Raw genomic sequence first — 25,166 nt, forward strand, 5'->3', positions numbered from 1 at the left:
CCTACTCAACTCATTGGTAGGTGTTTCTCTATTGTGACTGTTTTTTACACTGTAGAACAAAACTGAATACATCAAAACTATGAAATAACATCTGGAACATATCTGGAATTATGTGGTAAACAAAAATGTGTTAAAAACAGTCTGATATTTTAGATTCTTAAGCATATCCAGCATTTCCTTTGATGATGGTAAACGCCATTGTCATTGTCTTAACCAGCTTCATGAGGGAGTCACCTGGAATGCTTTTCAGTTAGCAGGAGTGCCTCATCAAAAGTTAATTAGTGGACGAGTTTCCTACCTTTTTAATGCGTTTGAGATCAAACAGTAAATAGTAAATTAAAGCCGCAAGCGGCCTCGACGGGCCCTCGCGCCAGCGGCCAAGGGGGGCGGGGGCATGCGTCCCCGCGAAAAACCTTCCACAGCTTCTTCGGCAAGAGACATTACTCCCACAATGGCGACAAAGCACAGAATTGGACACAGAGTACACGGTGCGCTGAGATGTTGTCATGGACAGAACATTTTATGCCATGGCTTCCCAACCAAATTAATGTATTTACCTCATCAGTCACCAAGCTATAGCTACATAGGATTGTCTTCTGTTAGACATCTATTAGTCTGTATGTAACGCTACAACACTTGCTCCCGACTGCCTACCCATCCCCCACAAGTCATGTGTGTTTAAGGCAACCAAAACAACATACTCCTGGTGCCTCATGATTGTAAACACCTCTCCTGCAACTGCTACAGCGCAATGAGCGCCCCCAGTGGTGAAAGTTCACCAAATTTGGTACACATGTCAAGGGACGTATGAAGAGTTGTTGTGTCAAGTTTGATCAAGTTTGACCAATCAGAAGCCGAGATATAAATTGTTGCCTGAAAACAGCGCCCCCAGTGGCAAAAGGTCACAAAATTTGGGAGATATGTCAGGTGACCTGTTAAGAGTGTGCGTATCAAGTTTGATCAAGATTGAGTAAATAGAAGATGAGATATTGATTTTTGAAGAATAAATGTTTTGTTTTTTCCCATGTCAGTAGGTGGCGCTATGCTGTACATGAGCGATTATGAGTTGGAAAAATAAGTGTCTACAACAGCAACGTACTATCACAAGGTAGTGGTGTGAAGGAAAAGCATTATGGAATTATTTACCAAAAACCCGTTTTGGAGCAATTGCGTCGGCCAAAAACAGCGCCCCCCATGGACGAAAATTCCCAAAATGTGGTATACATGACATGGGAGGTAGTAAGAGGGTAGCCGTGAAGTTTGACCAAAATTGAGGAAAGATTGGATTTTTTGCCCAAAAATAGCGCCCCCAGTGGCGAAATATCACAGAAATTGGGTAGCATGTCAGAAGCCCAATGAGTGATTTGCGTGTGAAGTATGAGCAGTTTTGAGCAATTAGAAGATTTGTTATGAATTTTTAAGCATGTAAAATTTTGCATTGAAAATTGATTGACGTATAACTTCTGAACGGTTTATCCTACGTGAAACGTATTTAGGAACTTTTGTCAGCCATGTCTGTAGATGATGTCTATCAATTTTGGTGACATTCCTATGAACGGCCTAGGAGGAGTTGCGCCGTCTTCGTGGACATGCATTTCGCACAAAAGTGAAATTACCTCACTTCCTGTTGGGCGTGGCTAATGCATTGGCATTACATTTTTGTCCGGCGTAGTGAGATACATATGCCTACCAAATGGCATGCCACTACTACAAACTACATGGCAACCAGGCACCTTTATGCGGGAGGCCAAAATCACAACGACTTAGGGGGCGCTATAGAGGCCTTGAGGCCCGCCTGGATCTGGGCTTCTGGTTCTCAGTAGCGGTGGCAGTCTAAGAAAAAGGAGCCAAATTTCGTGCGTTGTCGACCATGGCAAGCGCCCCAATAAGGGTCTTGTAAAGAGTTTGCTTGCCAAGTTTGACAAATCAGAAGCTGCAATATCATTTGTGCCATAACCAGCACCCCCAGGGGCGAAAGTGCACAAAATTTGGCGTATATGTCAGGTGAGCTATGAAGAGTTTGCGTATGAAGTTTGATGACAATTGAGTAAATAGAAGATGAGATATAGATTTTTGAAGAATAAATTTTTTGGTTTTTCCCATGTCAGTAGGTGGCGCTATGCTGTACATGAGCGATTATGAGTTGGAAAAATAAGTGTCTACAACAGCAACGTACTATCACAAGGTAGTGGTGTGAAGGGAAAGCATTATGGAATTATTGACCAAAAACCCGTTTTGGAGCAATTGCGTGGGCCAAAAACAGCGCCCCCCATGGACGAAAATTCCCAAAATGTGGTACACATGACATGGGGGGTAGTAAGAGGGTGGCCGTGAAGTTTGACCAAATTTGAGGAAAGATTGGATTTTTTGCCCAAAAATAGCGCCCCCAGTGGCGAAAAATCACAGAAATTGGGTAACATGTCAGAAGCCCAATGATTGATTTGCGTGTGAAGTATGAGCAGTTTTGAGCAATCAGAAGATTTGTTATGAATTTTTAAGCATGTAAAATTTTGCATCGAAAATTGATTGACGTATAACTTCTGAACGGTTTATCCTACGTGAAACGTATTTAGTAACTTTTGTCAGCCATGTCTGTAGATGATGTGTATCAATTTTGGTGACATTCCTATGAACGGTCTAGGAGGAGTTGCGCCGTCTTCGTGGCCATGCATTTCGCACAAAAGTGAAATTACCTCACTTCCTGTTGGGCGTGGCTAATGCATTGGCATTACATTTTTGTCCGGATTAGTGAGATACATAAGCCTACCAAATGGCATGCCACTACTACAAACTACATGGCACCCAGGCACCTTAATGCGGGAGGCCAAAATCACAACGACTTAGGGGGCGCTATAGAGGCCCTGAGCCCCGGCCAAGTTTGGGCTTTTGGTTCTGAGTAGCGGTGGCAATTCTCGGAACTGGTGCCAAATTTCGTGCGTTTTCGCCCATGGCAAGTGCCCCGAAAATGGCCCAACAGCGGAGAAAAATAAAGAAGAAGACGGAAGAAGAATTAAAGCCGCAAGCGGCCTCGACGGGCCCTCGCACCAGCGGCCAAGGGGGGCGGGGGCATGCGTCCCTGCGAACTACCTCCCACAGCTTCTGCGGCAAGAGACATTACTCCCACAATGGCGACAAAGCACAGAATTGGACACAAGGCAACAATAGGGTCTCGCACTTCGTGCGTTGTCGACCATGGCAAGCGCCTCAATAAGGGTCTTGAAAAGAGTTTGCTTGCCAAGTTTGACAAATCAGAAGCTGCAATATCATTGTTGCCATAACCAGCACCCCCAGGGGCGAAAGTGCACAAAATTTGGCGTATATGTCAAGTGAGCTATGAAGAGTTTGCGTATGAAGTTTGATGACAATTGAGTAAATAGAAGATGAGATATAGATTTTTGAAGAATAAATTTTTTGGTTTTGCCCATGTCAGTAGATGGCGCTATGCTGCACATGAGTGATTATGAGTTGGAAAAATAAGTGTCTACAACAGCAACGTACAATCACAAGGTAGTGGTGTGAAGGAAAAGCATTATGGAATTATTTACCAAAAACCCGTTTTGGAGCAATTGCGTGGGCCAAAAACAGCGCCCCCCATGGACGAAAATTCCCAAAATGTGGTATACATGACATGGGAGGTAGTAAGAGGGTGGCCGTGAAGTTTGACCAAATATGAGTAAAGATTGGATTTTTTGCCCAAAAATAGCGCCCCCAGTGGCGAAACATCACAGAAATTGGGTCACATGTCAGAAGCCCAATGAGTGATTTGCCTGTGAAGTATGAGCAGTTTTGAGCAATTAGAAGATTTGTTATGAATTTTTAAGCATGTAAAATTCTGCATTGAAAAATGATTGACGTATAACTTCTGAATGGTTAACCCTACGTGAAACATATTTAGCAAGCTTTGTCAGGCATGTCTTTAGATGATGTGTATCAATTTTGGTGACGTTCCTATGAACGGTCTAGGAGGAGTTGCGCCGTCTTCGTGGCCATGCATTTCGCACAAAAGTGAAATTACCTCACTTCCTGTAGGGCGTGGCTAATGCATTGGCATTACATTTTTGTCTGGCTTGGTGAGATACATATGCGTACCAAAGGGCATGCCACTAATACAAACTACATGGCAACCAGGCACCTTAATGCGAGAGGCAAAAATCACAACACGTTAGGGGGCGCTATAGAGGCCCTGAGGCCCGCCTGGATCTTGGCTTCTGGTTCTCAGTAGCGGTGGCAGTCTAAGAAAAAGGAGCCAAATTTCGAGCGTTGTCGACCATGGCAAGCGCCCCAATAAGGGTCTTGTAAAGAGTTTGCTTGCCAAGGTTGACAAATCAGAAGCTGCAATATCATTTCTGCCATAACCAGCACCCCCAGGGGCGAAAGTGCACAAAATTTGGCGTATATGTCAGGTGAGTTATGAAGAGTTTGCATATGAAGTTTGATGACAATTGAGTAAATAGAAGATGAGATATAGATTTTTGAAGAATAAATGTTTTGGTTTTTCCCATGTCAGTAGGTGGCGCTATGCTGTACATGAGCGATTATGAGTTGGAAAAATAAGTGTCTACAACAGCAACGTACTATCACAAGGTAGTGGTGTGAAGGAAAAGCATTATGGAATTATTTACCAAAAACCCGTTTTGGAGCAATAGCGTCGGCCAAAAACAGCACCCCCCATGGACGAAAATTCCCAAAATGTGGTATACATGACATGGGAGGTAGTAAGAGGGTGGCCGTGACGTTTGACCAAATCTGAGGAAAGATTGGGTTTTTTGCCCAAAAATAGCGCCCCCAGTGGCGAAATATCACAGAAATTGGGTAACATGTCAGAAGCCCAATGAGCGATTTGCATGTGAAGTATGAGCAGTTTTGAGCAATCAGAAGATTTGTTATGAATTTTTAAGCATGTAAAATTTTGCATCGAAAATTGATTGACGTATAACTTCTGAACGGTTAATCCTACGTGAAACGTATTTAGTAACTTTTGTCAGCCATGTCTGTAGATGATGTGTATCAATTTTGGTGACATTCCTATGAACGGTCTAGGAGGAGTTGCGCCGTCTTCGTGGCCATGCATTTCGCACAAAAGTGAAATTACCTCACTTCCTGCTGGGCGTGGCTAATGCATTGGCATTACGTTTTTTTCCGGCTTAGTGAGATACATATGCGTACCAAATGGCATGCCACTACTACAAACTACATGGCACCCAGGCACCTTAATGCGGGAGGCCAAAATCACAACGACTTAGGGGGCGCTATAGAGGCCCTGAGCCCCGGCCAAGTTTGGGCTTCTGGTTCTGAGTAGCGGTGGCAATTCTCGGAACTGGTGCCAAATTTCGTGCGTTTTCGCCCATGGCAAGCGCCCCGAAAATGGCCCAACAGCGGAGAAAAATAAAGAAGAAGAAGAAGACGGAAGAAGAAGAAGAAGAAGAAGAAGAAGAAGAAGACGGAAGAATAATAATAGTGAACTCTTACAAGAACAATAGGGCCTTCGCCCATAGGGCTCGGGCCCTAATAATAATAGTGAACTCTTACAAGAACAATAGGGCCTTCGCCCTATAGGGCTCGGGCCCTAATAATAAATACAGTAAATAGCCCTATTCCATAACTGTTGTAATCCATATTATGTCAAGAACTGAACAACTAAGCAAAGATAAACGACATCCATCATTACTTTAAAGGTCCCATGGCATGGTGATTTGTTGATGCTTTAAACGGGCTCGTGGAGGTTTCCGGATGTTATATCCGCAGCCTTTCTCGAAATGAACCCTCGGCACGTAGATATAGCCTCCTGGGAGAAAGCCCCATTTCAGCGCTTTTCCCAGTGCGTCGTTTTGCTAATGAGAAGCAGGAGGCGGGGAAGGGTAGAGGGTGGGGGCAGGTCTTATCATTAATATTCATGACATGTAAACGTGTTACCTCTGATTGGCTAACAGCACTGTGACGCTACCTCCAGTGGGTCAGAACAAGCGGATGTGGGTGTCTTACTATGACGAGAGAGAAGGAACAAACCGCAAAGTGAAAAATACCGCGCGCTGACGTCATTAAGGTGCGACGCGAGGAAATAAAATAAATTCAACAAATGTTTGGGTTTTTACTGAACAAACAAACAAATAAAATGAACGAGTGACTTAAAAAAAAGAATGTGGGTGTCTTTGTAAAAACTGTTTTGATTGGCTATTATAACAGAGCATGCTGCATGCTTTTTGGTTTTGTAGCGCAGAGTACCTGGCTAACTGCAGGAAGCGGTTAGCTGCACAGCTAATGTAGCCATTGCAAGGCTAACGTGGCACCAATTTTAAAACACGGCAAAACGACTTAACAGTTATACACTTACTTGTTCGGTGTTTGTTGCTGATGCGGCAGGGATGCTTGGTACGGACCCAGGCTTCAGTGACAGTTGATGTGCAAAACCTGCCCTGTACTGTCCCAAGTTGTGGAAACATTCCTCAGGAAAATGCTTCCGACAAACATACACCGTCTTAGGTAGACTCGACGGCGTATTATTGGAGTAAATAAAATTAAGCCACTGCGTCTTCAGGGGCTCTCCTGTCGGCAGTAAAAACAGACTCCTTCCTGTGTTGTCACATCCATGTACAGCGCAACTTCCATGTTTAGTGGCAACTTTTGAGCTGGGCGGGCAATCCATACAGTGGGTGGGAATCCAGAGGGGGGGCGTGGGGATCATCTCCCTTGCTGACGTAGGCAAGGGAAGAGTTTATCAACGCGCCGTTTTGACGCGCCATTCTCAAATGTTGGGCATAGTTTGGTTTACACATTATGAAATTTCTAGCCACTGGGGTGACTTAAGAAGGTCAGAGGAACTAATTTTAACGTTAAAAAACCTCAGAAAGTGAAAATTTCATGCCATGGGACCTTTAAGACATGAAGTGACTTTTAATACATAAAAATAAAGAAAAAAACCCACTGAATTAGAAGGGGTGTACAAACTTTTGACTGGTACTGTATGTGCAGTATGCCACACAGTAAAGACTACAGTGCACATGCTTGTAGGATTGTTTCATTATCCAAACCTTTATAATGGTGTGTGTGTGTGTGTGTGTGTGTGTGTGTGTGTGTGTGTGTGTAATATGGTTTTAATGTGTCCCTCTTTGATGTTAATGTGTTCCAGTGATTAAACCTTTCTTTGTTTTTTTTTCCTTTCTCTTTATGACATCACGGTCTATCTACAGAGCGATCATGTCATTACATCTGTCTGATAAATCACACACACACTCTTTGTGTTGTCTTTGTTGATTAGTATTTATTAGGATTTTCTCACCCTTTAACCAGTGGCACCTGTTGATACTGAACACACACACACACACACACATATGGGAATGGACACAGTGTCAGATTAAAGAGTTGCAGCTCATTTAAAGTGTAAAAGCATTCACAGACAGGACAGTCTCTCTCTCTCACTTGTACATGTACACACACACACACACACACACACACACACACGGAGTGAGAGATACACAGACAGATGGACAAAAAGAGCAGTAGGGAGTGTTTAGTTTATTGCTAACCAATGGCTGTTAACTTTTATTCAGGATTAGTTACAAAATCTGTGCGTGTGTGTGTGTGTGTGTGTGTGTCTGTGTGTGTGTGTGTGTGTGTGTGTGTGTGTGAGGTCTCTGACCATCTCAGCCACGCAACAGCATAAATAAACAGGAGAGGATTTAGAAGCTGGACGTAGTTGTTTGACATGTGAAGAGTGTGGTGCTTGGATCACATCTCTCTCTCTCTCTCACACACACACACACACACACACACAATGCAGCATGTGTGTTATTGTTAATGTCATTATAATGACTTGATGTATATTTACACCATGTCTGTGATGTTGACCTTTTACACACAAACATACACTCTGTAACTTTCTGCTTCAGACTTGTGTGTGTGTGTGTGTGTGTGTGTGTGTGTGTGTGTGTGTGTGTGTGTGTGTCCGTCCTCACTTCAGCATCATTTTCATCAGTGTAGCCAATCAAAACAGTTTGTTCTTTTTAGCAACACACGTCCTATAATTTTCATGTTGATGTAAAGACAAGACCAAATATTTACACCAGCTGCCAACTGACTGCTGCACTGCACTACAACACACACACACACACACACACACACACACACACACACTCTCTCTCTCTCTCTCTCTCTCTCTCTTACTTTCTCTCACATAATCACAGGGACTCAGTTCTTTCTTGTATTCAGGTGGCACAAATAGTTTCTTACTCTCTGTCCCTCTACTGCAGAATTTAAACTCCAACTGACACTGATGATGTCATAGTGGGTGTTACAGCAACCGGCCAATCAGCAGCTTCGCTTCTCACTCTCCAGTTGAACTGCACATTCATTTATAATCAAATCAAATCAAGTTTATTTCTATAGTGCTTTTAACAATAAACATTGTCGCAAAGCAGCTTTACAGAATTTGAACGACTTAAAACATGAGCTAATTTTATCCCTAATCTATCCCCAATGATGAAGCCTGTGGCGACGGTGGCAAGGAAAAACTCCCTCAGACGACATGAGGAAGAAACCTCGAGAGGAACCAGACTCAAAAGGGAACCCATCCTCATTTGGGCAACAACAGACAGCCTGACTATAATATTAACAGTTTTAACAGGTATAACCCTCAACTGTCCTCATGGGGCCGTCCTTCACAGGAGCGGTCCGATAAAACTCCGACCAGACACAGGGCACCAGGATGGATCAAGCAGGTCCGAGGGGCAGAAGAGGCCAGCATCTCATTTATAATCACACACTCATTATGATGCAACAATATAATTGATTACAGTGTCCATGTGGGCGGAGTCTGCATGTATGCAGTGTTACCGTCCTCGCTGTGCTGTTGTGTTTTGGGGTTTTTTTCTTAAAACATGGTGGATTGCATGACACACACACACACACACACACACACACACACACACACACATACACAAAGCCAATGCTAACAACATGACAACCTCAAAAATGTTCATACAAAACCAGAGAGAGATGGAGAGTGTGTGTGGGTGGGTGTAAATTTGTGAAAAGCTGATTTCATTAGTCATTTTCTATTGCATTTATTTACCTCACGCATGGTTAGTGTCTCTCTCTCACACACACATAGAGTCAGTCAAGGCAACATTTCTAAACATCATGAGATGAAGCCCCTCAGGACTAAAATTTAAATCATATGAAACTTGAGTTACTTGGCTGGCTGGCTGGCTGACTCCCTGCCTGTTTACTCATTTGCCTGTCTGTCTACATTTCTATCCATCTGTCCACTCTTCCGCCTGCCTGTTTGTCCACTTGCTTTCCTGTCTGTCTACTTCTTCTTCCACCCAACTGCTCAACTGTCTTTGTCCTCATCCACTGCTCTGTCTACCCCTCTGTCTACTTGTCTACTCCTCTGTCTACTTGTCTACCCCCTGTCTACTTGTATGTCTCTGTCTACCACTCTGTCTACCTCCTGTCTACTTGTCTACCCCTCTATCTACTCCTCTGTCTACTTGTATGTCTCTGTTTTCCCCTCTGTCTACTTGTCTACCCCTCTGTCTACTCGTGTGTCTCTGTCTACCCGTCTGTCTACTTGTCTACCCCTGTCTACTTGTGTGTCTCTGTCTACCCCTCTGTCTACTTGTCTACTCCTCTGTCTACTTGTCTACCGCCTGTCTACTTGTGTGTCTCTGTTTACCTCTCTGTCTACCTCCTGTCTACTTGTCTACCCCACTGTCTACTTGTCTACCCCTTGTCTACCCCTCTGTCTTCATGTGTCTCTGTATACCCCTCCGTCTAACCCTCTGTCTACTTGTGTACCCCCTGTCTACTTGTATGTCTCTGTCTACCACTCTGTCTACCTCCTGTCTACTTGTCTACCCCTCTATCTACCCCTCTGTCTACTCGTGTGTCTCTGTCTACCCGTCTGTCTACTTGTCTACCCCTCTGTCTACTTGTGTGTCTCTGTTTACCTCTCTGTCTACCTCCTGTCTACTTGTCTACCCCACTGTCTACTTGTCTACCCCTTCTCTACCCCTCTGTCTATGTGTGTCTCTGTATACCCCTCCGTCTACCCCTCTGTCTACTTGTCTACTCCTCTGTCTACTTGTGTACCCCCTGTCTACTTGTATGTCTCTGTCTACCACTCTGGCCCAATCCCAATTCTAATTTCTACCCCTACCCCTACCCCTTCCCCTCCCCTTCCCCTTGGCCCTTCCCCTTGAAACTGAGCTATAAGGGATAGGGCTTGAAATTCAACCCCTACGTATTGGGATAGCCCTTCAACGATCGCATACGTCATCGCGTACCTCCGTCAGCGTTTACGTTAGCAAAACGCGACCAAATGCGTCACTGGCGGCGACCAGCCGCTACAGTCAGAGCCAGAGGCAGAACCAGAAATCTCTGCTGGCAGGGTGTGATTTGTTAACTAACACCACTGAATGGGATATCTTTGGCGCTTCGTGCACCACATCCGACAGAATGAGGTGTCAGAACACTCATGTAAACAATAAAAGCGAGAATAACAGAACAAAACTTACGCAGTCAAGCAACCGAAAACAATACTCACTCCCAAAGCTTTTTAGCAGCAGCTTGGATTTCAGAAATCGCTGCTCATTCTCAGCTCGAAAGCGAATCAAGCGGCGTGTTTCCTCTGGATAACGACTTGAAACACGTAAATAATGGAGAAAATACATTTATGACAATCTTTCGCCGCGGGAACCGCCATCTTTCTGAAATCCGCATGAAATCTCACTGAAATCCGCATGGCATTGTGGGAAATCACTCAAACCCCTTCGTTCGGAGTCAGCTCCAGGAAAATCTCCGTTTGGAGGGGTACAGAAGCCCTACCCCTTCCCCTACCCCTCCGCGTTAACTGGGATTGGGATACCCCTACCCCTTCACGTGAACGTGCAAAATGGAGGGGAAGGGCCAAGGGGTATGTCCAAGGGGTGAAATGGGATTCGGCCTTAGTCTACCTCCTGTCTACTTGTCTACCTCTCTATCTACTCCTCTGTCTACTTGTATGTCTCTGTTTTCCCCTCTGTCTACTTGTCTACCCCTATGTCTACTTGTGTGTCTCTGTCTACTCCTCTGTCTATTTGTCTACCCCCTTTCTACTTGTCTACCTCTCTGTCTACTTGTGTGTCTCTGTCTACCCCTCTGTCTACTTGCCTACTCCTCTGTCTACTTGTCTACCCCCTGTCTACTTGTGTGTCTCTGTTTACCTCTCTGTCTACCTCCTGTCTACTTGTCTACTCCACTGTCTACTTGTCTACCCCTCTGTCTACATGTGTCTCTGTATACCCCTCCGTCTACCCCTCTGTCTACTTGTCTACTCCTCTGTCTACAACCCCGATTCCAAAAACATTGGGACAAAGTACAAATTGTAAATAAAAACAGAATGCAATAATTTACAAATTTCAAAAACTGATGTTGTATTCACAATAAAACATAGACAACATATCAAATGTCGAAAGTGAGATATTTTGAAATTTCATGCCAAATATTGGCTCATTTGAAATTTCATGACAGCAACGCATCTCAAAAAAGTTGAGACAGGGGCAATAAGAGGCTGGAAAAGTTAAAGGTACAAAAAAGGAACAGCTGGAGGACCAAATTGCAACTCATTAGGTCAATTGGGGTCATTAACATGACTGGGTATAAAAAGAGCATCTTTGAGTGGCAGCGGCTCTCAGAAGTAAAGATGGGAAGAGGATCACCAATCCCCCTAATTCTGCACCGACAAATAGTGGAGCAATATCAGAAAGGAGTTCGACAGTGTACAATTGCAAAGAGTTTGAACATATCATCATCTACAGTGCATAATATCATCAAAAGATTCAGAGAATCTGGAAGAATCTCTGTGCGTAAGGGTCAAGGCCGGAAAACCATACTGGGTGCCCGTGATCTTCGGGCCCTTAGACGGCACTGTATCACATACAGGCATGCTTCTGTATTGGAAATCACAAAATGGGCTCAGGAATATTTCCAGAGAACATTATCTGTGAACACAATTCACCGTGCCATCCGCCGTTGCCAGCTAAAACTCTATAGTTCAAAGAAGAAGCCATATCTAAACACGATCCAGAAGCGCAGACGTCTTCTCTGGGCCAAGGCTCATTTAAAATGGACTGTGGCAAAGTGGAAAACTGTTCTGTGGTCAGACGAATCAAGATTTGAAGTTCTTTATGGAAATCAGGGATGCCGTGTCATTCGGACTAAAGAGGAGAAGGACGACCCAAGTTGTTATCGGCGCTCAGTTCAGAAGCCTGCATCTCTGATGGTATGGGGTTGCATTAGTGCGTATGGCATGGGCAGCTTACACATCTGGAAAGACACCATCAATGCTGAAAGGTATATCCAGGTTCTAGAGCAACATATGCTCCCATCCAGACGACGTCTCTTTCAGGGAAGACCTTGCATTTTCCAACATGACAATGCCAAACCCGGCACGGTGATGTAGTGGTTAGCGCTGTCGCCTCACAGCAAGAAGGTCCTGGGTTCGAGCCCCGGGGCCGGCGAGGGCCTTTCTGTGTGGAGTTTGCATGTTCTCCCCGTGTCCGCGTGGGTTTCCTCCGGGTGCTCCGGTTTCCCCCACAGTCCAAAGACATGCAAGTTAGGTTAACTGGTGACTCTAAATTGAGCGTAGGTGTGAATGTGAGTGTGAATGGTTGTCTGTGTCTATGTGTCAGCCCTGTGATGACCTGGCGACTTGTCCAGGGTGTACCCTGCCTTTCGCCCATAGTCAGCTGGGATAGGCTCCAGCTTGCCTGCGACCCTGTAGAAGGATAAAGCGGCTAGAGATAATGAGATGAGATGAGACAATGCCAAACCACATCCTGCATCAATTACAGCATCATGGCTGCGTAGAAGAAGGGTCCGGGTACTGAACTGGCCAGCCTGCAGTCCAGATCTTTCACCCATAGAAAACATTTGGTGCATCATAAAACGGAAGATACGACAAAAAAGACCTAAGACAGTTGAGCAACTAGAATCCTACATTAGACAAGAATGGGTTAACATTCCTATCCCTAAACTTGAGCAACTTGTCTCCTCAGTCCCCAGACGTTTACAGACTGTTGTAAAGAGAAAAGGGGATGTCTCACAGTGGTAAACATGGCCTTGTCCCAACTTTTTTGAGATGTGTTGTTGTCATGAAATTTAAAATCACCTAATTTTTCTCTTTAAATGATACATTTTCTCAGTTTAAACATTTGATATGTCATCTTTGTTCTGTTCTGAATAAAATATGGAATTTTGAAACTTCCACATCATTGCATTCCATTTTTATTTACAATTTGTACTTTGTCCCAACTTTTTTGGAATCGGGGTTGTACTTGTGTACCCCCTGTCTACTTGTATGTCTCTGTCTACCACTCTGTCTACCTCCTGTCTACTTGTCTACCCCTCTATCTGCACCTCTGTTTACTTGTATGTCTCTGTTTTCCCCTCTGTCTACTTGTCTACCCCTCTGTCTGCTCGTGTGTCTCTGTCTACCCCTCTGTCTACTTGTCTACCCCTCTGTCTACTTGTGTGTCTCTGTCTACCCCTCTGTCTACTTGTCTACTCCTCTGTCTACTTGTCTACCCCTTCTCTACCCCTCTGTCTACGTGTGTCTCTGTATACCCCTCCATCTACCCCTCTGTCTACTTGTCTACTCCTCTGTCTACTTGTATGTCTCTGTCTACCACTCTGTCTATATCTCCTGTCTACTTGTCTACCCCTCTATCTACTCCTCTGTCTACTTGTATGTCTCTGTTTTCCCCTCTGTCTACTTGTCTACCCCTCTGTCTACTCGTGTGTCTCTGTCTACCCCTCTGTCTACTTGTCTACCCCTCTGTCTACTTGTGTGTCTCTGTCTACTCCTCTGTCTATTTGTCTACCCCCTTTCTACTTGTCTACCCCTCTGTCTACTTGTATGTCTCTGTCTACCTCTCTGTCTACTTTCCTACTGCCGGTCTGCTTGTGTGTCTCTGTCTACTTGTCTACCCCCCTGTCTACTTGTGTGTCTCTGTTTACCTCTCTGTCTACCTCCTGTCTACTTGTCTACCCCTTCTCTACCCCTCTGTCTACGTGTGTCTCTGTATACCCCTCCATCTACCCCTCTGTCTACTTGTCTACTCCTCTGTCTACTTGTGTACCCCCTGTCTACTTGTATGTCTCTGTCTACCACTCTGTCTACCTCCTGTCTACTTGTCTACCCCTCTATCTACTCCTCTGTCTACTTGTATGTCTCTGTTTTGCCCTCTGTCTACTTGTCTACCCCTCTATCTACTCCTCTGTCTACTTGTATGTCTCTGTTTTCCCCTCTGTCTACTTGTCTACCCCTCTGTCTATTCGTGTGTCTCTGTCTACTCCTCTGTCTACTTGTCTACCCCTCTGTCTACTTGTGTGTCTCTGTCTACTCCTCTGTCTATTTGTCTACCCCCTTTCTACTTGTCTACCCCTCTGTCTACTTGTATGTCTCTGTCTACCTCTCTGTCTACTTGCCTACTGCCGGTCTGCTTGTGTGTCTCTGTCTACTTGTCTACCCCATGTCTACTTGTGTGTCTCTGTCTACCCCTCTGTCTACCCCCTGTCTACTTGTCTACCCCTCTGTTTACTCGTGTGTCTCTGTCTACCCCGTCTACTTGTCTACCCCTGTCTACTCCTCTGTCTACTTGGCTATCCCTCTGTCTACTAGTGTGTCTCTGTCTACCCCTCTACCCCATCTACCCCTCTATCTACCCCTCTGTCTAGTCTATCCCTTTGTCTACTTGTGTGTCTCTGTCTACCCACTGTCTACTCCTCTGTCTACTTGTGTGTCTCTGTCTACCTCTCTGTCTACCCCTGTCTACCACTCTTTCTACCCCTCTGTCTACTTGTCTATCCCTCTGTCTACCCTGTCTACTTGTCTAATCCCTGTCTACTTGTCTACCCCTCTATCTACCCCTCTGTCTACTTGTCCACCCCCTGTCTACTTGTGTGTCTGTCTACCCCTCTGTCTACCTCCTGTCTGCTTGTCTACACCTCTGTCTACTTGTCTACCCCTCTGACTACTTGTGTGTCTCTGTCTACCTCTCTGTCTACTCCCTGTCTTCCCCTCTGTCTACTTGTGTGTCTCTGTCTACCCTGTGCCTACCCCTCTGTCTACTTGTCTGCTCCTCTGTCTACTTGTCTAACCCCTGTCTACTTGTGTGTCTGTGTGTACCCCTCTGTCTACTTGTGTGTCTCTGTCTACCCCTGTGCCTACCCCTCTGTCTACTTGTCTAACCCCTGTCTACTTGTGAGTCTCTGTCTACCCCTCTGTCTACTTGTCTACCCCTCTGTCTACTTGTGTGTCTCTGTCTACCCCTGTGCCTACCCCTCTGTCTACTTGTCTAACCCCTGTCTACTTGTGAGTCTCTGTCTACCCCTCTGTCTACTTGTCTACCCCTCTGTCTACTTGTGTGTCTCTGTCTACCCCTGTGCCTACCCCTCTGTCTACTTGTCTACTCCTCTGTCTACTTGTCTAACCCCTGTCTACTTGTGAGTCTCTGTCTACCCCTCTGTCTACTTGTCTACCCGTCTGTCTACTTGTGTGTCTCTGTCTACCCCTGTGCCTACCCCTCTGTCTACTTGTCTACTCCTCTGTCTACTTGTCTAACCCCTGTCTACTTGTGAGTCTCTGTCTACCCCTCTGTCTACTTGTCTACCCGTCTGTCTACTTGTGTGTCTGTGTGTACCCCTCTGTCTACTTGTGTGTCTCTGTCTACCCCTGTGCCTACCCCTCTGTCTACTTGTCTACTCCTCTGTCTACTTGTCTAACCCCTGTCTACTTGTGAGTCTCTGTCTACCCCTCTGTCTACTTGTGTGTCTCAAGGCCTCTGCATGCTCTTGCGACAAGGCTTTCGCAGATAGCTTTTCGCAGACAGTTGTAATTTATTGTTGAGCGGGAGTAATAGGCGTGCGCGATGTTATTCACTGGCACAACGCAAGTGGGCGCGAAGTCGCTAGGAGTAGTTGGTGGGTGTGGTTAGTGGAGTGTTTATCCTCCGGTTACTTATAATGACTAGAACTTTTTTTTTTATAATGACTAGAACTGGAGTTGTATAGATGTCCGTACTTCCTCAATCAACCGCTCTTCATGCTGCTCCATCTTCGCTCGTGTTTTTAAAAATGCCGGTCGTGAAAACAAACCAAACCGGGAAAGTAGGGAAGCGGAAGTGCGTGTACAGCGGATGTAGAGTGGACCAATCAGAGCCCTCTTGTCTGCGGCGCTGTCTGCGAGGCTTCTGCGGTGGTCACAATTTTTGGGAGGTGCGCGCAGAGCGTCTGCGAAGGTGGGGGGGCTACGCAGACACTGTCTGCGACGCTATCTGCGAGGACTGGGTTGTCAGTATAAATTGGCCTTTAGTCTACCCCTCTGTCTACATGTCTACTCCTCTGTCTACCCCTCTTTCTACTTGTGTGTCTTTGTCTACCACTCTGCCTACCCCACTGTCTACTTGTCTACCCCTCTGTCTGCTTGTGTGTAACCCCTGTCTACTTGTGTGTCTCTGTCTACTCCTCTGTCTACTCCTTATCTCCCATCTGTCTACTTTTGTGTCTCTGTCTACCCCATCTACCCCGTCTACTTGTCTACCCCTCTGTGTACTTGTGTGTCTCTGTTTACGTGTCTACTTATGAGTCTCTGTCTATCCCTCTGTCTACCGCTCTGTCTCCTTGTCTACCCCTCTGTCTACTTGTGTGTCTCTGTCTACCCCTCTGTCTACTTGTCTACCCCTTTGTCGACCCCTTTGCCTACCCCATGTACTTGTCTACCCCTCTTTCTACTTGTGTGTCTCTGTCTACCCTCTGTCTACTTGTCCACCCCCGTCTACTTGTGTGTCTCTGTCTACCCCTCTGTCTACCTCCTGTCTACTTGTCTACACCTCTATCTACTTGTCTACTTCTGTCTACTCCCTGTCTACTCCTCTGTCTACTTGTGTGTCTCTGTCTACCCCGTCTACTTGTCTACCCTTCTCTCTACTTGTGTGTCTCTATCTACGCCTCTGTTTACTTGACTACTTATGAGTTTCTGTCTATCCCTCTGTCTACTCCTGTCTTCTTGTCTACTCTGTCTACTGTCTACTTGTTTGTCTCTGTCTACCCCTTTGTTGACCCCTCTGTCTACTTGTCTACCGTTCTGTCTACCGCTTTGTCTACCCCGCCTACTTGTCTACCCCTCTTTCTACTTGTGTGTCTCTGTCTTCTCCTCTGTCTACCCTCTATCTACTTGTCTACCCCTCAATCTACTCCTCTGTCTACCCTCTATCTACTTGTCTACCCCTCAATCTACTCCTCTGTCTACTTTTGTGTCTCTGTCTACCCTCTGCCTACTTGTCTACTTATGAGTCTCTGTCTATCCCTCTGTCTACCACTCTGTCTCCTTGTCTACCCCTCTGTCTACTTGTCTACCGTTCTGTCTACCGCTTTGTCTACCCCGCCTACTTGTCTACCCCTCTTTCTACTTGTGTGTCTCTGTCTTCTCCTCTGTCTACCCTCTATCTACTTGTCTACCCCTCAATCTACTCCTCTGTCTACTTTTGTGTCTCTGTCTACCCTCTGCCTACTTGTCTACTTATGAGTCTCTGTCTATCCCTCTGTCTACCACTCTGTCTCCTTGTCTACCCCTCTGTCTACTTGTCTACCCCTCTGTCTACCCCTTTGTCTACCCCGTCTACTTGTCTACCCCTCTTTCTACTTGTGTGTCTCTGTCTACCCTCTGTCTACTTGTCCACCCCCTGTCTACTTGTGTGTCTCTGTCTACCTCCTGTCTACTTGTCTACACCTCTGTCTACTTGTCTACCCCTCTGACTACTTGTGTGTCTCTGTCTATCTCTCTGTCTGCTCCCTGTCTACTCCTCTGTCTACTTGTGTGTCTCTGTCTACCCCATCTACCCCGTCTACTTGTCTACCCCTCTCTCTACTTGTCTCTATCTATGCCTCTGTTTACTTGTCTACTTATGAGTCTCTGTCTATCCCTCTGTTTACTCCTGTCTTCTTGTCTACTCCTCTGTCTACTTGTTTGTCTCTGTCTACCTCTTTGTTGACCCCTCTGTCTACTTGTCTACCCCTCTGTCTACTTGTCTACCCTTCTGTCTACCGCTTTGTCTAACCCATCTACTTGTCTACCCCTCTTTCTACTTGTGTGTCTCTGTCTACTCCTCTTTCTGCCCTCTATCTACTTGTCTACCCCTCAATCTACTTCTCTGTCTACTTGTGTCTCTGTCTACCCTCTGTCTACTTGTCTTCCCTGTCTGCTTGTCTAGTCCTCTGTCTACTTGTGTGTCTCTGTCTGCCCCTTTGTCTCCCCCTCTGTCTACCCCCTGTCTACTTGTCTACCCCTCTGTCTTCTTGTCTACCCCATGTCTACTTGTGTGTCTCTGCCTACCCCTCTGTCTGCTTGTCTACCCCCTGTCTACTTGTGTGTCTCTGTCTACCTCTCTGTCTACTCCCTGTCTACCCCTCTGTCTACTTGTGTGTCTCTGTCTACCTCCTGTCTACTCATATCTCATACAGCGGCTACAATCTGTCCAGAATTGCGCTGCTCGGCTTGTTTCTTGCAAGCCAAGGTATGCTCATGCCTCACCAATCCTCAGAGAGCTGCACTGGCTGCCAGTGGAACAAGAAATTATCTTTAAAATATTATTATTAGCTTATAAGTTGTAGCAGTTCGTATGGGTGGGTTGAGCACAGAGGGACGGCAGGCCAGAACTGAGTTCACAAAACTCTTTTATTTTCACTTTTCAGAGTCAATTTCACTCTCTCAGCGACACACGCACGCACACACTCCAGTCGTCTGGTTGGGGAGAGAGCTCCCTCTGCTCTCGCTCTCTCTCCTTAAATAGGGCGCGGTCACTGGGGAAGACACACAAACACATTAATTAACCTCAGGTGCAGTGATTCTGCCACTTACCTTCCCTGACTCCGCCCTCCGGTCACAGACCGATGCTTGACCACGCCCCCGCTGCCACATAAGTCTTTAAATAATTTAATTCCTGAATATCTTGGTTATCTATTAAGTCCTTATCAACCTAGTCACAATCTAAGGTCTGCTGGCCAGTGCCTTCTGACCATCCCAAGGTCTAATCAAAGGACCTATGGGGACAGGGCATTTTCAGTTGCTGCACCAAAGCTCTGGAATGCCCTGCCCGTCGACATAAAGAAAAGCAATTCAATAAGATCATTCAAATTAAGACTTAAGACATTTCTTTTTAAGAAAGCTTTTTTGTAATTTTGTTAAGTCTTGTGATAATCTTTTGTTTATGCTTAAACATCAGATTTTTAAACTGTATTATTGTGAAGCACCATAGGGCAGATAGTGTATACGGTGCTATAAAAAGGCTATATTTTTATTATTATTATTTGTCTACCCCCACTGTCTATCCCTTTGTCTACCACTCTGTCTATTTGTGTCTCTGTCTACCCCCTGTCTACCCCTTGTCTACTTGTGTGTCTCTTTCTACCCCTCTGTCTACTTATCTATCCTTGTCTTCTTCTCTACTCCTCTGTCTACTTGTGTGTCTCTGTCTATCTCTCTGTCTGTCTACTTGTCTACCCCTTTGCCTACTTGTGTCTCTGTCTACCCCTTTGTCTACTTGTGTGTCCCTTTGTGTACTTGTGCGTCTCTGTCTATCCCCTGTCTACTTGTCTACCCCCTCTTTCTACTTGTGTGTCTCTGTCTACCCCTCTGTCTACTTGTCTATCCCTGTCTACTTGTCGACACCTCTGTTTACATCTCTGTCTACTTGTCTATCCCCGTCTACTTGTCTAACCCCTGTCTACTTGTGTGTCCCTGTGTGTACTTGTGTGTCTCTGTCTACCCCTCTGTCTACTTGTCTACCCCTCTGTCTCCCCCCTGTCTACTTGTGTGTCTCTGTCTACCCCTGTCTACTTGTCTACGCCTCTGTCTCCTTGTGTGTCTCTCTCTACCCCTCTGTCTCTCCCCTGTCTACTTGTCTACCCCTCTGTCTACTTGTGTGTCTCTGTCTACCCCCTGTCTACTTGTGTGTCCCTCTGTGTACTTGTGTGTCTCTGTCTTCCCCTCTGTCTACTTGTCTACCCCTCTGTCTCCCCCTCTGTCTACTTGTGTGTCTCTGTCTACCCCCTGTCTACTTGTGTGTCTCTGTCTATCCCCTGTGTACTTGTCTACCCCTCTGTCTACTTGTGTGTCTCTCTCTACCCCTCTGTCTACCGCCTGTCTACTTGTATGTCTCTGTCTACCCCTCTGTCTACTTGTGTACCCCCTGTCTACTTGTCGACACCTCTGTCTACATCTCTGTCTACTTGTCTATCCCCGTCTACTTGTCTAACCCTTGTCTACTTGTGTGTCCCTGTGTGTAGTTGTGTGTCTCTGTCTACCCCTCTGTCTACTTGTCTACCCCTCTGTCTCCCCCTCTGTCTACTTGTGTGTCTCTGTCTACCCCCTGTCTACTTGTGTGTCCCTCTGTGTACTTGTGTGTCTCTGTCTACCCCTCTGTCTACTTGTCTACCCCTCTGTCTCTCCCTCTGGCTACTTGTGTGTCTCTGTCTACCCCCTGTCTACTTGTGTGTCCCTCTGTGTACTTGTGTGTCTCTGTCTACCCCTCTGTCTACTTGTCTACCCCTCTGTCTCTCCCTCTGGCTACTTGTGTGTCTCTGTCTACCCCCTGTCTACTTGTGTGTCCCTCTGTGTACTTGTGTGTCTCTGTCTACCCCTCTGTCTACTTGTCTACCCCTCTGTCTCCCTCTGTCTACTTGTGTGTCTCTGTCTACCCCCTGTCTACTTGTGTGTCCCTCTGTGTACTTGTGTGTCTCTGTCTACCCCTCTGTCTACTTGTCTACCCCTCTGTCTCTCCCTCTGTCTACTTGTGTGTCTCTGTCTACCCCCTGTCTACTTGTGTGTCCCTCTGTCTACTTGTGTGTCTCTGTCTACCCCTCTGTCTACTTGTCTACCCCTCTGTCTATCCCCTGTCTACCCCTCTGTGTACTTGTGTGTCTCTGTCTACCCCTCTGTCTACTTGTGTGTCCCTTTCTATCCCTCTGTCTGTCTACTTGTCTACCCCTTTGCCTACTTGTGTCTCTGTCTACCCCCTGTCTACTTGTCTACCCCTCTGTCTACTTGTGTGTCTCTGTCTACCCCTCTGTCTACCCCCTGTCTACTTGTGTCTCTTTCTACCCTTCTGTCTACTTGTCTACTCCTCTGTCTACTTGTCTACCCCATCTATGTGTCTACTCCTCTGTCTCCTTGTGTGTCTCTGTCTATCCCTCCGTCTGTCTACTAGTCTACCCCCTCTGCCTACTTGTGTCTCTGTCTACCCCTCTGTCTACTTGTGTGTCCCTCTGTGTACTTGTGTGTCTCTGTCTATCCCCTGTCTACTTGTCTACCCCTCTGTCTACTTGTGTGTCTCTGTCTACCCCTCTGTCTACCCCCTGTCTACTTGTGTGTCTCTTTCTACCCTTCTGTCTACTTGTCTACTCCTCTGTCTACTTGTCTACCCCGTCTACGTGTCTACTCCTCTGTCTACTTGTGTGTCTCTGTCTATCCCTCCGTCTGTCTACTTGTCTACCCCCTCTGCCTACTCGTGTCTCTGCCTACCCCTCTGTCTGCTTGTGTGTCCCTCTGTGTACTTGTGTGTCTCTGTCTATCCCCTGTCTACTTGTCTACCCCTCTGTCTACTTGTGTGTCTCTGTCTACCCCTCTGTCTACCCCTGTCTACTTGCGTCTCTTTCTACCCTTCTGTCTACTTGTCTACTCCTCTGTCTACTTGTCTACCCCGTCTACGTGTCTACTTCTCTGTCTACTTGTGTGTCTCTGTCTATCCCTCCGTCTGTCTACTTGTCTACCCCCTCTGCCTACTCGTGTCTCTGCCTACCCCTCTGTCTGCTTGTGTGTCCCTCTGTGTACTTGTGTGTCTCTGTCTATCCCCTGTCTACTTGTCTACCCCTCTGTCTACTTGTGTGTCTCTGTCTACCCCTCTGTCTACCCCTGTCTACTTGCGTCTCTTTCTACCCTTCTGTCTACTTGTCTACTCCTCTGTCTACTTGTCTACCCCGTCTACGTGTCTACTCCTCTGTCTACTTGTGTGTCTCTGTCTATCCCTCCGTCTGTCTACTAGTCTACCCCCTCTGCCTACTTGTGTCTCTGTCTACCCCTCTGTCTACTTGTGTGTCCCTCTGTGTACTTGTGTGTCTCTGTCTATCCCCTGTCTACTTGTCTACCCCTCTGTCTACTTGTGTGTCTCTGTCTACCCCTCTGTCTAGCCCTGTCTACTTGTGTCTCTTTCTACCCTTCTGTCTACTTGTCTACTCCTCTGTCTACTTGTCTACCCCATCTATGTGTCTACTCCTCTGTCTCCTTGTGTGTCTCTGTCTATCCCTCCGTCTGTCTACTAGTCTACCCCCTCTGCCTACTTGTGTCTCTGTCTACCCCTCTGTGTACTTGTGTGTCTCTGTCTATCCCCTGTCTACTTGTCTACCCCTCTGTCTACTTGTGTGTCTCTGTCTACCCCTCTGTCTACCCCCTGTCTACTTGTGTGTCTCTTTCTACCCTTCTGTCTACTTGTCTACCCCGTCTACGTGTCTACTCCTCTGTCTACTTGTGTGTCTCTGTCTATCCCTCCGTCTGTCTACTTGTCTACCCCCTCTGCCTACTCGTGTCTCTGCCTACCCCTCTGTCTGCTTGTGTCCCTCTGTGTACTTGTGTGTCTCTGTCTATCCACTGTCTACTTGTCTACCCCTCTGTCTACTTGTGTGTCTATGTCTATCCTTCTGTCTACCCCTCTGTCTACTTGTCTATCCCTGTCTACTTGTCGACACCTCTGTCTACATCTCTACTTGTCTATCCCCTTTGTCTACCCCTATCCACTTGTCTCTTCCTCTGTCTCTTCCTGTCTACCCCTCTGCCTACTCCTCTGTCTACTTGTTTAATCCTACTGTCTGCTTATCTACTCCTGTCTACTTACCTACTCATCAACCCATCTGTCTACTTGTTTATTCATCTGTCTACTTATCTATCCCTCTGTCTGTCTGTCTATTCATCTACCCATCTCATCTGTCTCCTCTTTGACCAGCCTATATACCATTTACACACTGAATAGCTTTTCGCTATAAGATGTGTTTAATATGGTTGACTCTTGTAGAATTGATTCACATAATGAGGCCATGCCCATGATCAGTTGTCACAGAGACAGTATGAATGCTGTTTTGGGGGAGGGGTGATGTTCATGCCTGTCTTTCTTACAGAATCACTTGGAAGTGGAAAGAGGAAGAGTGAGAGGAAGAAAGGTATTTTATTATAATTTATTCTGATGTCATCCTTACCATTCAAAGACCAATTATTAATTAATGATTAACTTACTTGATTTTTTTACCCTTAATTATCAGCTGTGTATGTTGTATTGATATATTTCCACATTCCTGCAGGTAAGAAAGGCCCGCCTGGTGCTCCAGGACCTCCAGGACCTCCTGGCCCTCAGGGGCCCCCGGGAATTCCAGGAATCCCAGGAATTCCAGGAAGCAATGCAATGGGGCCACCAGGACCACCAGGTCCTGCTGGACCTCCAGGACCTCAGGGACCACCTGGAGCGCAGGGAACACCAGGTAACACACATACACACGAAGACAAATGGTGAGAAAATTATACGATAGGTGTTTGGTGGGGCAAGTTGAAATGTGGAACTGTAATACACACTCATTCGTGTGTGTGTGTGTGTGTGTGTGTGTGTGTGTGTGTGTGTGTGTGTGCGTGCGCATGCCCGGGGAGCAGAGCGGTGCATGAGTCTCAGCTCTGTACCGAATTTTGGCAAATTAAAAACTTTAACACCGCACCCGTTGTAACTGCCATCGTTAATGTAGCAGAGGTGATACGTCTCGGATATTTAATACAGCATGTGCCTTGTCACAGTATTACGATCAGCCTTTAAGCAAGCCTTGATCAGTGGCCGCATATACAAACAGCGGCTGCAAACCCACGACCCTGTCCCGCAGCTGTCACTGAATCAGGATATTATCCCTGATTTTAACAACTATCTATCCCAACTACATTAGCATGGATGGGAAAAGTTTGAGAGCTACGAAAGACAGTTCAGGAAAATACTGGACACAAAGCTGCTCCAAGACAGGACTTACTTTGCATGCTCCGGTGATCCAGTGAAATGGAGTAAAGTCGTGTCCATCTTGGTCGGGGTATTCTTCTGTAATGGGACATTCCGATCAACATACCATGACGGGAAAAGCTTTGGATTACCACTGTTGAAATATCTCCTCCGAATCTTGAAAAAGTTTCCCTTGACCCATAAAAATCCAATGGAACAAACATCGGCGTCCATTACTTCCTGGATCGAGCAACAGCTGATCCTCATGAGAGACGTCATCCAGCCATCACTCAGACAACAGGAACGACAACAAAGGGCAGTGAGCAGAGAAAAACTTTCATACCTATGGCAACATCGCAGAGCAAAGGCCATTGACATAATTCTCAATAACTTGATGAGGTTGAGAAAGTTATTACTTACCTGCCAAACAATAAAGCTAGTGGATATGATGGTGTGACATATGAAACATTGAAAGCCACAAAACCTTACAAAAATTCTGACCAATATATTCAACATTTGTTTGATAAACCGAAAAGTGCCAGACTCTTGGAAGGGGGCTCTCATTTATAGAATACCGAAAAAAGAAAATATCCCAAATGACCCCTCTACATGGAGAGATATTTCTCTCCTCCCTACTGTTTACAAGGTATTCATGAAATGCCTACTTGCCCGTATTCTCCCATGGCTCGTGGATGCAGAAATTCTGTCACCTAAACAAAAAGCTTACATAGACAGACAAGGTATGAATGAACATGTGTTCTGCCTGAAGACTGGTATTGATGACTTTAAGCATGAATCATGTAAATTCTACACTGTATTTCTGGACTTTAGAGATGCTTTTGGGACATTATCTCACAGCGTGATGCTCAGTGCGCTGGAGGAAATCTATCTACCTCAGCCCTTTCTGAATGTCATAACAGATGTGTACAAGGGATCCTTCCTTCAAGTCATCTGTGGGAAGCAACTGACAGAGCCAATACCTCTAAAGGTGGGAATTAAAACAGGCTGCCCTTGGAGTGCTGTACATTTCATCTTGGCCATCAACCAGTGGTTGAAATGGCTCTGCCAATGTGCACCCCCCCAATTAAGATCCCCAAACCCTGTGCAGGGGTA

The 25,166-nt window shown here is 46.0% G+C and overlaps 1 protein-coding gene across 3 annotated transcripts in view; it reads left to right on the plus strand.

Moving 5' to 3' along the window:
• The window catches only part of eda (ectodysplasin A), a 50,315-nt gene that overhangs the window by 18,818 nt on the left and 6,331 nt on the right, over positions 1-25,166 (plus strand). For all 3 annotated transcript variants that reach the window (XM_060912256.1, XM_060912258.1, XM_060912259.1), the window contains exons 3-4: positions 23,203-23,244; positions 23,383-23,559. In XM_060912256.1, coding sequence (XP_060768239.1) covers positions 23,203-23,244; positions 23,383-23,559 — 219 coding nt within the window. The remainder of the gene's footprint in view (positions 1-23,202; positions 23,245-23,382; positions 23,560-25,166) is intronic.

The sequence above is a fragment of the Neoarius graeffei genome, chromosome 28, assembly GCF_027579695.1.
Source record: "Neoarius graeffei isolate fNeoGra1 chromosome 28, fNeoGra1.pri, whole genome shotgun sequence".
Classification (NCBI taxonomy): Eukaryota; Metazoa; Chordata; class Actinopteri; order Siluriformes; family Ariidae; genus Neoarius; species Neoarius graeffei.